This window comes from Hylobates moloch, unplaced genomic scaffold, assembly GCF_009828535.3.
Source record: "Hylobates moloch isolate HMO894 unplaced genomic scaffold, HMol_V3 SCAFFOLD_13, whole genome shotgun sequence".
Taxonomy (NCBI): domain Eukaryota; kingdom Metazoa; phylum Chordata; class Mammalia; order Primates; family Hylobatidae; genus Hylobates; species Hylobates moloch.
The window spans coordinates 64,135,293-64,149,912 of NW_026652288.1; the positions used below are offsets into that span (position 1 = coordinate 64,135,293).

Below are 14,620 nucleotides of genomic sequence, written 5' to 3' on the forward strand. Positions count from 1 at the left end.
TTATTTAATTCTTGAATAGATAATATTTTAATCAATTAAGAATAAGTATAAAAAGGTCTATGGTGAAAAAATCTTCCTCCCACCCTTGTCCTACTCCTCACAAGTAATAATTTCATGCATAAGAAAAATGTATATATAAAATCCCTTTACCCCTCTTTTTTCATGCAAATCACAACATCCTATACATCTTGTTATGTGATACCTTGCTTTTTTATTGATAAACTTTATTTTTTTAGAGCACTTTTAGGTTCACAACAAAGCTAAATGCAAAGTATTATACTTTATAATACTTTATAGTTCCCATTATACCTTGTGTTCCCACTTAAACATAGCCTCCCCCACTATCAGCTTCCCTCACCAGACTGGTACATTTGTTTTAATTGATGAACCTACACTGATTGGCACATCGTTATCACCCAAAGTCCATAGGTTACGTTAGGTTTCACTCTTGATGTTGTACATTCTGTGAGTTTTGACATGTGTATCATGACATATATTCACCATTATAATATCATGCAGAATAGTTTTATCATCCTAAAAATCTTTGTGTTCTGCCTATTCATTCCTCTTTCCCCCAACCCTAGCAATTACTGATGTTTTTGCTTTCTCCATAGTTTGCCCTTTCCAGAATGTCATATAGTTGAAATCATCCAGTATGTACCCTTTTCAGATTGGCTTCTTTCACGTAGTAATATGAATTTAAGTTTCCTCCATGTCTTCTCATGACTTGATAGCTCATTTCTTTTTAGTGCTGAATAATATTCTGTAGTCCAGACGTACCACAGTTTATATATCCATTCACCCATTCAGTTGGAAGGACATCTCAGTTACTTCCAAGTTTTGGCAATTATGAAAAAAGGCTGGTGATACGGTTTGGCTGTGTCCCCACCCAAATCTCATCTTGAATTCTCATGTGTTGTGGGAGGGACCTGGTGGGAGGTAATTGAGTCATGGGGACAGGTTTTTCACATGCTGTTCTCATGATTGTTAATAAGTCTTACAAGATCTGATGGTTTTAAAAACTGGAGCCTCCCTACACAAGCTCTCTTCTCGACTGCCACCACGTGAGATGTGCCTTTCACCTTCTGCCATCATTGTGAGGCCTGCCCAGCCACGTGGAACTGTAAGTCCAATAAACCTCTTTCTTTTGTAAATTTCCCAGTCTCAGGTATGTCTTTATCAGCAGCATGAAAATGGACTAATACAGCTGGTATAAACACTTATGTGCAGGTTTTTGTATGGACATAAATTTTCAACTTCTTTGAGTAAATACCAAAGAGCATGACTGCTAGATCATATGTTAAGAGTAAGAAACTACCAAATTGTCTTCCAATGTGGCTATATCATTTTACATTTCCACCAGCAATAAAGGAGAGTCCCTATTTTTCCACATCCTCATCAGCATTTGGTGTTGTCAGTGCTCCAGATTTTAGCCATTCTAATAGGTATATAGTGGCATCATGTTGTTGTTTTAATTTGCATTTCTCTGATGACATATGATGTAGAGCAACTTTTCATGTTTATTTGCTATCTGTATATCATCTTTGGTGAGGCATCTGTTAAGATGTTTGGCTTATTTCTTCAATTAGGTTGCTTGTTTTCTCATTGTTGGGCTGTAAGAGTTCTTTGTACATTTTTCATACAGTCGTTTATTAGTTATGTCTCTCACAAATATTTCCCAGTCTGTGGTTTGTCTTTTCATTTTCTTGACGGTGTTCTCTGAAGACCAGAAAGTTTTTATTTTAATGGGGTCTAGCTTATCAATTCTTCCTTTCATGGATTGCACCTTTGGTGTTGTATCCAAAAAGTTATCATCAAACCCAAGGTCATCTAGATTTTCTCTCATGTTATTTTTCCAGGAGTTCTACAGTTTTGCATTTTACATTTTTCATTTGTCTGTGATCCATTTTGAATTAATGTTTGGGAAAGGTGTAAGGTCTATGTCTGGATTCTTTTTCTTTTCATGTATGAATGTCCAGTTGTTCCAGCAGCATTTCCTAAAAACCATATCTTTTCTCTATTGTATTGCCTTTGCCCCGTTGTCAAAGATCAGTTGACTATATTTATGTGGGTATATTTTTGAGCGCTCTATTCTGTTTCATTGATCTATGTGTCCGTTTTTGTTTGTTTGTTTTTTGCCAATACCACACTGTCTTGATTTAATAGTAAGTCTTGAAGTCAGTCCTCCAACTTTATTCTCCTTCATATTGAGTTGCCTATTTTGGGTCTTTTGCCTCTGTCTACAAACTTTAGAATCAGTTTGTTGATACAAAATAACTTGGTGAGATTTTTTTTGGGGTTCCATTGAATTTATACATCAAGTTGAGAAAAACTGACATCTTGATAATATTGAGTCTTCTTATCCTCTATAGTTGAATGTTTGTGTTGCCACAGAATTCAAGAGTTCAAATCTTAACCCCCAAAGTGATTGTATTAGGAGATGGGACCTTTTGGGAGGATATTAGGCCATGAGGGATTAGTGCCCTTTATTATAAGATAGGTCCTAGAGAGCTCATTCATCCCTTCCACCATGGAAGAAGACAGCAAGAAGGCAACATCTATGGACCAGGAAACAAGCTGTCACCAAACACTATCTCTGCTAATTCTTTAATCTTCAACTTCCCAGCCTCCAGAACTGTGAGAAATAAATTTCTGTTGTTTTTAAGCTACTCAGCTTATCATATTTTGTTATAGCAGCACAGACTGAGACACTGTTCATGAACATGGACTTTCTCTCCATTTATTTAATTATTCTTTGATATCTTTCATCAAGTTTTCCTCATATAGATCTTGTACATGTTTTGTTAGATTTCAACCCAAGTATTTTATTTTTGGAGGTGTTAATGTAAATGGCATTATGTTTTTAATTTCAAATTCTACTTGTTCATTACTGATACACAGGCAAGTGATTGATTTTTATATATTAGCCTTGCATCCTACAACCTTGCTATAATTGCTTATTAGTTCTAGGAGTCATTTTGTCTATTCTTTTGAATTTTATGTATAATCATGTCATTTTTGAAAAAAAAACAGTTTTACTTATTCTTTCCCAATATGCATACCTTTGATTTTATTTTCTTGTCTTGTGCTAGGACTTTCAGCACAATGTTGAAAGGCAGCATTGCGAGAGAACAGCCTTGCCTTGTTCCTAATCATAGGAGCAAAGCTTCCAATTTGTCACCATTAAGTATGATGTTAGCTGTAGGTTTTTTGTAGACGTTTTTTATTGAGTTGAGGAAGTTCCCCTCTATTCCTAGTCTGTCGCGGGTACCTTATTTTTTTCTTTTACAATATAGTTTGGAGAACATTCTATCATAGACATTAAGAGCAGTCTTACTATTGCTTTCTACAGATGCATAGCATAGTATTTTATTGCATGGATATATTACAGTTTATTTAACCTGACCCCTATTAATGGTTATTTAGGTTATCTGGATATCTTATATTAGCACAAACAGTGCTGCAAATGTCCATCTTCTGGCAAACGAATAAATACACTGTGATATACGCACACAAAATAATTCTGCTCAGCAATACAAAGGAATGAACCAATGATACACTCAACGACATGAATAAATCTCAAAAATATTACGCTGAGAAAAAAAAAGACACAAAAGACTACATACTCTGTGATTACATTTGTATTAAATTCTTGAAAAGGCAAATCTACATAGACAGAAATCAGAGCTACGTTTGCCAGGGGCCAGGGAATGGGATTAGCCATAAAGGCATAGAGGGAAGTTTTGTGAATGATTGTGGAGATGGTTATGCCTGTGGTGATAGTTTATCTCTATCACAGCTCATTGAATTTTTTACTTTTAAAAAGTGACTTTTATTGTACATAGATTTTATTTCAATAAAGCTGATTTTAAAGAAAAAGTAACTGCCAAATGATTTAACCCATGAACTTAAAGATCACAAATATGGTAACCAAAGTTTGAAAGGTGAAATATATTTGAAGGACTGAGAGTTAGAGATCCTGGACAATCTTATCCTTCTTTTTGACCACTATCATGTTGTTATTACATTACTGGCAGAATATCTAATAAAAGTAAGATTAAAAGATCAAGCCTTTACCGTATTTTTCTTTTTATTTTTTTAGAGATAAGGTTTTGCTCTGTTGCCCAAGCTGGAGGACAATGGCACTATCATAGCTCACTATAATCTCAAGCTCCTGGGCTCAAAAATAATCTTCCCACCTAAACCTCTCCCTAGGAATTAATAGGCACCCACGACCACACCCCATCACACTCAGCTAATTTTTTACTTTTTGTAGAGACGGGGTCTCGCACTGTCACCCAGGCTGGTTTCAAGCAATCCTCCTGCCTCAGTCTCCCAAAGTTCTGGGATCACAGGCGTGGGCCCCTGGGCCCAGCCTAGGATTTTAACTAATTACAGAAAATTATTCCCATGTCTAGATCAATAACTATGCCTCTTTAATTTATGAAATATTCATTTTACTAACAAATCACTAGAAAAACCTCCAGAGTCACCGAAATTGAGCTGAATTTCATCTTTCCTGTTCTACTCCCACTAGAAACCCTCTTATCGTTTAATTATTTACTAATTAATTCCCCATTCCCTCCTACTTCCAAAGGATCTCAAGCAACTTCATAAATAAGTGAGGCAAGTATAATAATGAGAAAAAAGTTAAAGCATAGATAAATAAATGCAAGGTAGAGAGACTAAATAATAACTAGAAGTGGCTGCAAATTTTGCTCTAAGTTTCTAATTGGCCCCCCAAAAGAGGAAAACATGTATTCTACGTGTTTGATATATTTATAAACATCAAAGTTTCTATTAAATAAAGAAAAATCTAAGTGTTAAGGAAATGCAACATTTCTTTTTGATACGATGACCGGTGTGACAATTTTCCCATGGATCTTTCAATAGAGGAAATTGCATAACATAGTGAATGTCTTCAATGGCACATTGGAAAAGCCATGATAATGAGATTTCTGAGGCACCCTTAGAGCCACAGAGAAAGCCAAGAACAGAATGCCACTCTAGGAAAGAGAACCTGATGGCTGGAGGACAAAGGTGGCAGAGAAAAGTTACTTTATTGTACATATACCCTCTTGCAGCTTTTGAGCAGTGGACACCCCATACATATTACCAAACAGTGCTTAAGTGTACAGACTGGGGAAGCAGCCTCCCTGGTTGAAATCACAGCTGTACAAACTACCAGTTACAGTATAGTGGGCAAGCTCTGTGCCTTATCTCTGAAGTGGGGATTGCAGAATATCTGCCTCATTCGATCATTGGAAAGGTTAAATGTGTTAATATGTAAAAGAACCTTAGTATCAGGTTAAGTGGTAGTTATTACTAATGACAATGCCGAAGCACAGTTTTGTAAAAGTTGTCTTATGAAGGGCCAAAGCAATGTTACTCCATGTATAAAGCTCCACGATAATCAGATTTTAGATAACAGCATAAATTTAGAATATCTGACATACATGAACATCAGTTGTCATGCCCATGGGGTTTATATAGCTAACAGACCCAATTTTGGGTTTTGTTACCTGTTTTAAAAGGCAATGCACAGGCTGGGCACAGTGGCTCACACCTGTAATCCCAGCACTTTGGGAAGCCGGGGCGGGTGGATCACAAGGTCAGGAGGTCGAGACCATCCTGGCTAACACAGTGAAACCCCGTCTCTACTAAAAATTTAAAAAATTAGCCGGGTGTGGTGGCACACGCCTGTGGTCTCAGCTACTCGGGAGTCTGTGGCAGGAGAATTGCTTGAACCCAGGAGGCGGAGGTTGCAGTGAGCTTAGATCATGCCACTGCACTCCAGCCTGGCAATAGAGTGAGACTCCGTCTCAAAAAAAAAAAAAAAAAAAAAAGGCAATGCACTACAAAGCATTATTGGAAGAAACTGAAGCTATCTCAGTAAATAAAAAGACATCCCATGTTCATGGATTAGAAGGCTTAAGCTGTAAGGCTGGGCACGGTGGCTCATGCCTGTAATCCCAGCACTTTGAGAGTTCAAGGCAGGTGGATCACCTGAGGTCAGGAGTTTGAGACCAGCCTGGCCAGCATGGTGAAACCCCATCTCTACTAAAAATACAAAAATTAGCAAATTAGCCAGGCATGGTGCCAGGTGCCTGTAATCCCAGCTACTTGGGAAGCTGAGGCAGGGAGAATTACCTGAACCTGGGAGGCAGAGGTTGCGGTGGGCCAAGATCGTGCCACTGCACTCTAGCCTGGGTGACAGAACAAGACTCTGTCTCAAAAAAAAAAAAAAAAAAAGCAGGTTTAAGCTGTTAAATTGGCAATACTCCCCAAACTGATCTACAAATTCAATGAAATCCTTATCAAAAGCCCAGCTTTCTTTGTTTCAGAAACTTATAAACTGACCCTAAAATTCATATGGAAATGCAAATTACCCAAAATAGCCAAAACAATCTTGAAAAAGAAGAAAAAATTTTTTAAGGTTTTATTTTTATTTATTTATTTAAAATTTTTTTTTTTTTGAAATGGGGTCTTGCTCTGTCACCCAGGCTGGAGAGCAGTGACACGATCTCGGCTCACTGCAACCTCTGCCTCCTAGGTTCAGTGATTCTCTTGCCTCAGCCTCCAGAGTAGCCACCACGCCTGGCTAATTTTTATATTTTTAGTAGAGACGGTGTTTCGCCATTTCGGCAGGCTGGTCTCAAACTCCTGACCTCAGGTGATCCACCCATCTCAGCCTCCCAAAATGCTAGGATTACAGGTGTGAACCACCGTGCCCGGCCCTCAGAAGAACGAAATTCGTTCACACTTCCAAATTTCAAAGTTACTAGAAAGCTACAGAAATCAAGACAGTGTGGAACTAACATTACGATTGACATATAAATCAATGAAATAGAATTGATTCCAGAAATCGAATTTAGTCACATTTATGATTAATTGATTTTTGATAATCGTGCCAAGACAGTTCAGTGGGAAAAGAATAGTCTTTTCAACAGATGGTATTGGAACAACTCAATGTTCACACGCAAAAGAAAAAACCTGGACTCCTACTTCGCATCATAAAAAACTTAACACAAATTAACTCAAAATGGACTATGGACATAATTTTAAAAGCTAACACTACAAAACTCCTGAAGAAAACATAGGAGTAAATCTTCATGACTTTTGGTTAGCCAATAGTTTCCTAGGTATGACACCAAAAACAGAAGCAACAAGAAAAATAAACTGGACTATATCAAAATTTAAAACTTCTATGCTACAAACAATACTACCAAGAATATGAAAAGTTAACTCACAGAATGAGAGAATATATTTGCAAATCATATAGCTGATAAAAGATTTGCATCTAGACAAAGAAATTTTACAACTCAATAACAAAAGTAAACCCAATTAAAAAGTGAGCAAAGGGTTTGAATAGACATTTCTCCAAAGAAGTTGTACACATGGTTAGTAAGCACATGAAAAGATAATCAATATCAAAAGTCACTAGAGAAATGCAAATAAGAATCACAACGAGATATCACTTCAGACAGTAACAAATGTTGGCTAAGAAACGAAGAAATTTGAACCATCACACATTGCTGGTGGAAACGAAAAATGATACAGATGTTCTGGAAAACAGTCTGGCAGTTCCTGAAATGTTAAACATAGAATTACCATATGATCTAGCAATTCTACTCTTTGTATATATTTAGGAAAAAAAAATATGTCAATGCAAAAATTTGAACACAAATGCTCACAGCAGCATTATTCATACCAGCCAGAGTGGAAGCTACCCAAATGTCCACCAACATGTTCATCCATAATGAATGGATAAACAAAATGTGGCATACCCATAATGAAATATTATTTGGCAATAAAAAAGAAATGAATTTTTTTTCTTTTTTTTGAGACAAAGTCTCACCCTGTCACCCAGGCTGGAGTGGAGTGGTGCAATCTCGCCTCACTGCAACCCCTCCCAGGTTCAAGCGATTCTCCTGCTTCAGCCTCCTGAGTAACTGGGATCATAGGTGTGTGCCACTACGCCCGGCTAATTTTTGTATTTTTAGTAGAGACGGTGTTTCGCCATGTTAGCCAGGCTGGTCTTGAACTCCTGACCTCAAGTGATCTGCCTGCCTCAGTCTCCCAAAGTGCTGCAATTAGAGACGTGAGCCAAGAAATGAAATATTGATACATTTCACAACATGGAAGAACTTTGAAAACACTATGCTAAATGAAAGAAACCAGTTACACAAGACAACAAATAGGTAAATCTCAATAGACAAATGTTTAGACAGAAAGTAGATTAGTAGTTGCCCAGGACTGAGGGAAAGAAGAGAATAGTGAGTGACTGCTAATGGGTACAGATTTCTTTTGGGGTGATGAAATTGTTCTAAACTTAGATTGTGGTAATAGTTGTACAACTCTGTGAATACACTAAAAACCATTTAGGTATACACTTTAAATTTAATTCAGCACAAGTGGCTGAATTTTATAAAATGTGAGTTATGTAACAATAAGGATTTAAAAAAAAAAAAAAAGCTACGCAACCAGCCATCAGGCCACTGCAACTTTTGGAGTTTGGGACTCTAGCTTTCAAGTGAAGAATGGGCTACTTTGGGCCTCCAGGGATATTATTTCTTGAAACCAAACTTCTGCTTGATTTTGTGATTACTGACAACTATCCCAGGTACAGATTGTGTATGTTATCAATTAAGGGCAAAATTTTAAGTTAGTTGACTAGTTAGTTCCTGTGTCTGGCCATATGTGGTATATGTATTTCAAGAACTGTTCGTGGGAACTGTTTGATTCTCAGGCAAGTAGGTTGCCCTCTGCTCCGGAATATATTTCCAGGTCAGTTGCCCCCACCATCAATTAGTGTGTGTGCTCAAAAGAATGCAAACTGATTTCAGCATTATCTTAAACAAAACATAATTAGGAAGGTAAGTATCCTGCCAAAAAAAATTACATAATGCATTCCAAAGCCAATTTAAAATGAATTTCGGACCATTCTGAATATATGAATTCAGCATAGGTTTAAATGGTTTAATAGTCATGCCTACTGATGTAGAGTATAACTTACCTTTTTTAACTTAAATCTTTCTTTTAGGATTCAGTAATTTTACTAGTTCAAGTTTCACAAGAAAAAAATAACAAGCTAAAGTCTGAAACATTTGCCTCACTATACCATGTTTATCCACTATCTCTAAGGCCTTACAATCCAAAATGTTTGAACACCTCACTATTCAAAGTGTGGGTCCATAGCCTGGGGATCACCTGGGAGACCCACCCCCAAACTACTGAGTCAGAATCCGCATTTTAATAAGATCCTTGGGCAATCTGTGTGCACATGAAAGTTTAAGAGGCCTTGCTCTCACACCAGACTGAAGCTCACTGCAGGGCAGCCTCAGGAAAAGTAGGCAGTGGGGTCATTACGATCTATATTAAGACAATGCACAAGAACAGATTGTAGCAACCTCATAATGTCCCTATTTGATTCAAAGTGGTAAAAGCTGTAAACTTTTTATTTGTGTAAATATACATGAAACGCAGGAAGGGAAGCTGTGGTAACCCTTCCTTTTACTTAAACGTCCTGGGAGTTGCAGCAGAGAGGAGCTTGTTCTAAGGGAAGCTTTTCTGTTTTTCCAGTTGTCCCCAGTTCTACCACTTGGCTTTGCCCTTTCAGCCCCATCACCACATCCCTGGCTAAGTCCAGCCTGAGATAGTAGGCTGCAAGAAGTAGATGGTTAAGGGTCAGCTGCTGGCAGGAGGGTTCTGGGTGAAAGATGGAAATCTCACTCTTCCAAGTTCACCTCTCAGTCTGGAAAAGAGCAATCAGACTGAGAAGTACCTCTCTTTGTTTTCCCTCTCCCCACTTAGATACAAAAGTACAGCCTTTGTTCTCCTTAAAGAGCTCCAACTCTTCTAAGCCTATATCTTTTGAATAAGTGGAAGCCCATCTATTGCCCCTTCCACTTTTCTGCTTCCTGCAAAGGAAGCACATAATGCCAAGTAACTGGGAGGGCCTCCCATGTGGATCAGTGGTCTCTCGGCCATGGTCAAGACTAGGAAGGACTCAAGAGAGGCTCCTGGAAGGTGATATTTAAAATACTGATTTTAAGGTTCTACCCTTAAGATGCTTTTTGTTTGTTTTGTAACCTGTTTTTCTTCAAATAATATATTTTGAACAGCTTTTTGTATTAAAAATATATAATGATTATGCCTACAGAGTATTCCATTACATCGAGTATATGATGCGACTTCAAAAAGTCCATAGAATATACATACTATAAAAAAAACCATACATGGATTTCAAAACGATTTTGCACGAAAATAAACCTACCCTTAAGATTCTGATTCAGGGGGTCTGGGCTTAGGCCCAAAAATCTACGCTTTAACCACTGCCCCCAGGTGATTCTGATGTAGGAGATCCACACCCACACACCAGGAAACAGTGATATAACTGGTTTGAGGATAGCAGTACCACCTTTGCAAATAAATCACTTATTCTTAAGCATCTGTTTTGCTTTTTGAACTGATGTCAACTTCCTGATTGGTTTCCAAATGGCTTTGCAGTACTCATTCAACATTTACCGAGCAATTTCAGTTTTAAGTTTGCAGAGAACTGAACTACCCGAGGCTTGTGCTGTGTTTGGACTGGGGATGGGGAGCAGAGAAGGATGTGATCACATTAAAGCTATTTCTCAACTTCCTAGAAAAATGACAAACTAACCATTTCAAGATTTGTGAAACAGGTTAGCCAAAACATTAGCTAACCAGATACCATAATTTACTAACCTTTTTGGAGCCCCTGTGTACAAGAGGCACCAAGACTTTCTGGGTGGGAAGATTGATTCTGTAACCAAACTGCCAGGGTTTAAATCCTACTTTCTCCATTTATATTATATGACTATAGAAAAGTTAGCACTTTGGGAGGCTAAGGCTGGCAGATCACTTGAGGCCAGGAGTTCCAGACCAGGCTGGTCAACATGGTGAAACTCTGTCTCTACTAAAAATACAAGAAAAAAAAAAAAAAAGAAAAGTAATTTAACTTTTCTGAGCTCAGTTTCCTCCTCGTCTGTAAAATGAATATGTAACACCTCACTGAGTTGGTACAAGGATTAAATGAAGCACTTAAATGCCTAATTGATGCAGATGGCTCCAAGAATTTAACATTTACCAAATATTCACTATATTTTTTAGGTTAAGGCTACAAAACCATTGTGAGTACACTAAACAATGATTATAGAGGCTGATCGAAATTCTGAAAAAAAAAGCGTAAATTTTACGTTTCATTCAAGCAGTTCAGACTCATGATTTTAACTAGAGTGATCTGGGGTTGTTTGCTTGTTTTTTAAGGTTCCCTAACCCTTGGCTTCTTGGGGAGTTTGATGCCGCACTCAGCCCCAAAGTCCCCCTTAAACTCCCAGGTTTAGCGGGGACGGGAAGCGTGCGGTTGACAAGGGCAGGCGCCCCGGGGAAGTAGGAGCAGGGGCGCCGGTGAGCCGCAGCCGCAGCCTAGCCCCGAGGGAAGGAGGAGGAGCCGAGGGAGACGCGGGACCCGGAGCCCCACGGGCCACCGCCCCTGCCGGCCGCGCAGCTGGGAGGATGCGGACGGCAGCAAGAGCGTGCGCGGCCACGTGACGGCCGCTATAAGAGCGCACGGGGCAGACGCTCGGCTCCCCACCGTGCCTCCTCGCTGGCCGCGCTCCCTCCCGGTGCCGGCTTCTCTGAGCCACCAACCTGCGGCTGCCACGGCCGCCTGCGCACCCGGCAGCACCATGACAGGTACCGCCGCGCAGCCCGCCGCCGCCAGCCCCGGGACCCCAGCTCCCTACCCAGCCGCCGCCTCCCTTCTCCGCCCTCAGCCCCGGAGTGTTCCCGGCAGGACGAAACCGCCGCAAAGTTGCTGGCTGGCCGCAGCCGGTTGTGCTTCTGCCTGCGTCAGCGGCCGCCCCGCCGCCCCCCGGACCGCAGGGATGGGGCAGCCGGGCAGAGCCCGGGCCCTCGGCCGGAGCCCTCGTTCCTGCTTCCGTCTCCTCACCCTTCCTCTTGCTCTCACGGCGAAGGGCCGGCGGGCGGAGCAGCTGCGGCGGGGCCGTGTGGGGGTGGGGAGCCGGTTCCCCTGGGGGGTCCAGGAGGGAGTCCAGGGCGCAGCGGCATCGTGGGGAGCTGCCCTGGCCTCTGGCGGCCCAGAACCCCAGGAAGCGGGGGCCCCGAGGCGGGGATACCGCGGCCTCCGCCCGGCTCCACCGTCGCCCGCCCCGGCCGCCACGCTGAGCCTATTTTTAGGCCTTTGGGGCCGGGCTGCGGGAAGCCGGGTGTCGGACTAGCGTCCCCGGGCGCGGGCCCCGTCTGGTGGGAGGGCGCCGGCTTTGGCTTCACTTGTTGCGAGGCGTCCGGGCCACTCCACGAGTTACCCCAGCACTGGGAAGCTCCGAGTTAGCTGGTCCTTCCGTGTCATTGAGGCTAATAGCCAGGGTTATTACAGCAATTGAACTGCCACAAAGATTGCAGGTGTAACCCAGAGTTCAGCCGTCTTTAGGAAGATTAAACTCCTACCCAGCTGTCATTGGTCTTTCTTGGTCATTTGTAATGTTGGCTAGTCTGGTGTTCTAACCTGTGTTCTATCCCTTATTTAATCTTGGAAATCATCCATATCCTTGCTTCCAGAAATCCTTGAATCCTGCTCACCTTATTACATTTTTCTCCATGATCGCCTGGAACCTGGACTTCATTTGAGTTAGATGATCATTCATTTTGCCCAGCTTAAGTATTTTTGGTACAGATTGACTGCCATGTTACGATGTTATAATGGGCTGAAGATAATAGAAGCAAGTACAGGCGGATGTTGATGGGCCTGTCAAGGGACAGGTGTCACTGTTCAGAGCTTTCCTAGAGTGTGAGTGACTGGGAAGCTGGTGGCCCTTTGGGGGTGGGGAACTGGTTTTCCTACAACTTAGTAGCTGGCCTGCCGTGGGAGAGGGCCCAATAAAATGTGTGCAGATGGCTCTCAGGTCAGCAGCCGAGGGATGCGCTGGCCCACTAGGTAACCCACAACTTCCTCTCACGTCTCAGTGGAATTTCCACTGCTTCCAGGCTCCACCTTGGAAAACGGGCAAGGGAGAATGAGGGAAACCCAGGTCAGAAAGAGAAGGACTTCATGACAAAATGTCCCAACTCCCTAGTTAGGCAACTGACTCCTACCAGAACTTGATCTGAAGTGTCCTATGCATTTGGATGCCCACCAACTTGTTAATGTTTCTTGGAGATGGAACATGGCCCAGAATTGTCCCAGGGAATGACTGGAGAAATCTTGAAGCCTGTGCTAGGGGTCTTGGGAGGGTGGGGACTATTCAGTGGGAAGAAAAATCCATGTATTTACCTTCTCTTCTGGCAACTAAGTGATTATTGGAGGTCGGGGTGCGTGTCTGTTGGTTTGGGCGGGGAGGGGGACAGGGTGCAGGATGGACCTGCACCTTCTCCAAAGAAAAGCAGGCAGTTGGTTAGGGCTTCTTGGATGATCTCCAAATCTATTTATCAGTGATTGATCACTATTTAGATAGAAGCATCAAGGAGGGAAGGCCTCTCTGAGGAGCTTATATTTGAGGAGAGACTCAGTGTTATGTTTCAGGGATATTGGGGCAGGGGAGCTTTTGCTCCAGGTTGAGGAAACAGTTATGTATAAGATGCCTGGAGTTTGAGGCTGCAGTGAGCTATGATCACACCACTCCACTCCAGCCTGGGTGACAGAGTGAGACCCTGTCTCAAAAAAATACATACATACATACATACATACATGCCTGAGGCATGGCATAAACATAAGCACCAGAATGAAGAATATGGACTCTGCTTTCAGACTGTCTGAATTGAGTTTGACGGTTGGTTTTGTGCTCGTCTGAAAATACTGTCTACAGTACCTTGTAGAAGAAACAGAAAATGTACTACTCGATCTCTTCATTACCATCTGTTAGTTGCCTGGAGTTCAAACTCTGGGTATTAAGCTGTTGTTTTGTCTGAGAATTTAGCATGTCGGATTTAATTTCTATAGCTTAATCAACCTCTTGAAGGTTGCCATATGTGCCTGCTATGATCTTGAACCATTCTTGAAGTGGGTACTTGGGGTTTTCTCCCCAAAGGGGATACAGCTTGATTCATAGAGAAAGTTGATGTTAGAGGAACTGGTTTTGCTGAATTACTGTTTAAATGGGTTCCTGGGGAAAAGGCTTTCTCCAGATAAGACACTGTAATGAGTGTTTTTTTTTTTTTTCTTTGTATTAAGATCAGGCCTTTGTGACACTGACCACAAACGATGCCTACGCCAAAGGTGCCCTGGTCCTAGGCTCATCTCTGAAACAGCACAGGACCACCAGGAGGCTAGTCGTGCTCGCCACCCCTCAGGTCTCAGACTCCATGAGGTGAGGACCTCGCTGCTGCCCCAGCATCCAAGGGGCTCTGACATCCTTCTCCCTGTTTCTGACATCATTGGACACTGAGGCCATGCTCTTTTCAGGAGTTAAGCACCGAGTAGAGAAAAATGAGAGATGCTGAGTGCAGGATTGCTGGATTTGAAACCTCCTCCTAGCTTCTGGGAGATATTCCAACTCAGTTCTCTTCTGGAAGGTGGTGTGCTGGCCCACACTTTCTGGTTCCAACTAGGAGGGGAAGAAGGAGTCGTCTTCCTTCA

At 41.6% G+C, this 14,620-nt stretch overlaps 1 protein-coding gene across 2 annotated transcripts in view; it reads left to right on the forward strand.

Moving 5' to 3' along the window:
- The first annotated feature begins 11,519 nt into the window (after positions 1-11,519).
- The window catches only part of GYG1 (glycogenin 1), a 36,257-nt gene continuing 33,156 nt past the window's right edge, over positions 11,520-14,620 (forward strand). Inside the window, exons 1-2 of one of the 2 annotated variants that reach the window (XM_032173799.2) lie at positions 11,520-11,721; positions 14,216-14,351. In XM_032173799.2, coding sequence (XP_032029690.1) covers positions 11,715-11,721; positions 14,216-14,351 — 143 coding nt within the window. In that variant the 5' untranslated portion in view covers positions 11,520-11,714. The remainder of the gene's footprint in view (positions 11,722-14,215; positions 14,352-14,620) is intronic. The other variant, XM_032173800.2, reaches the window with a different exon arrangement.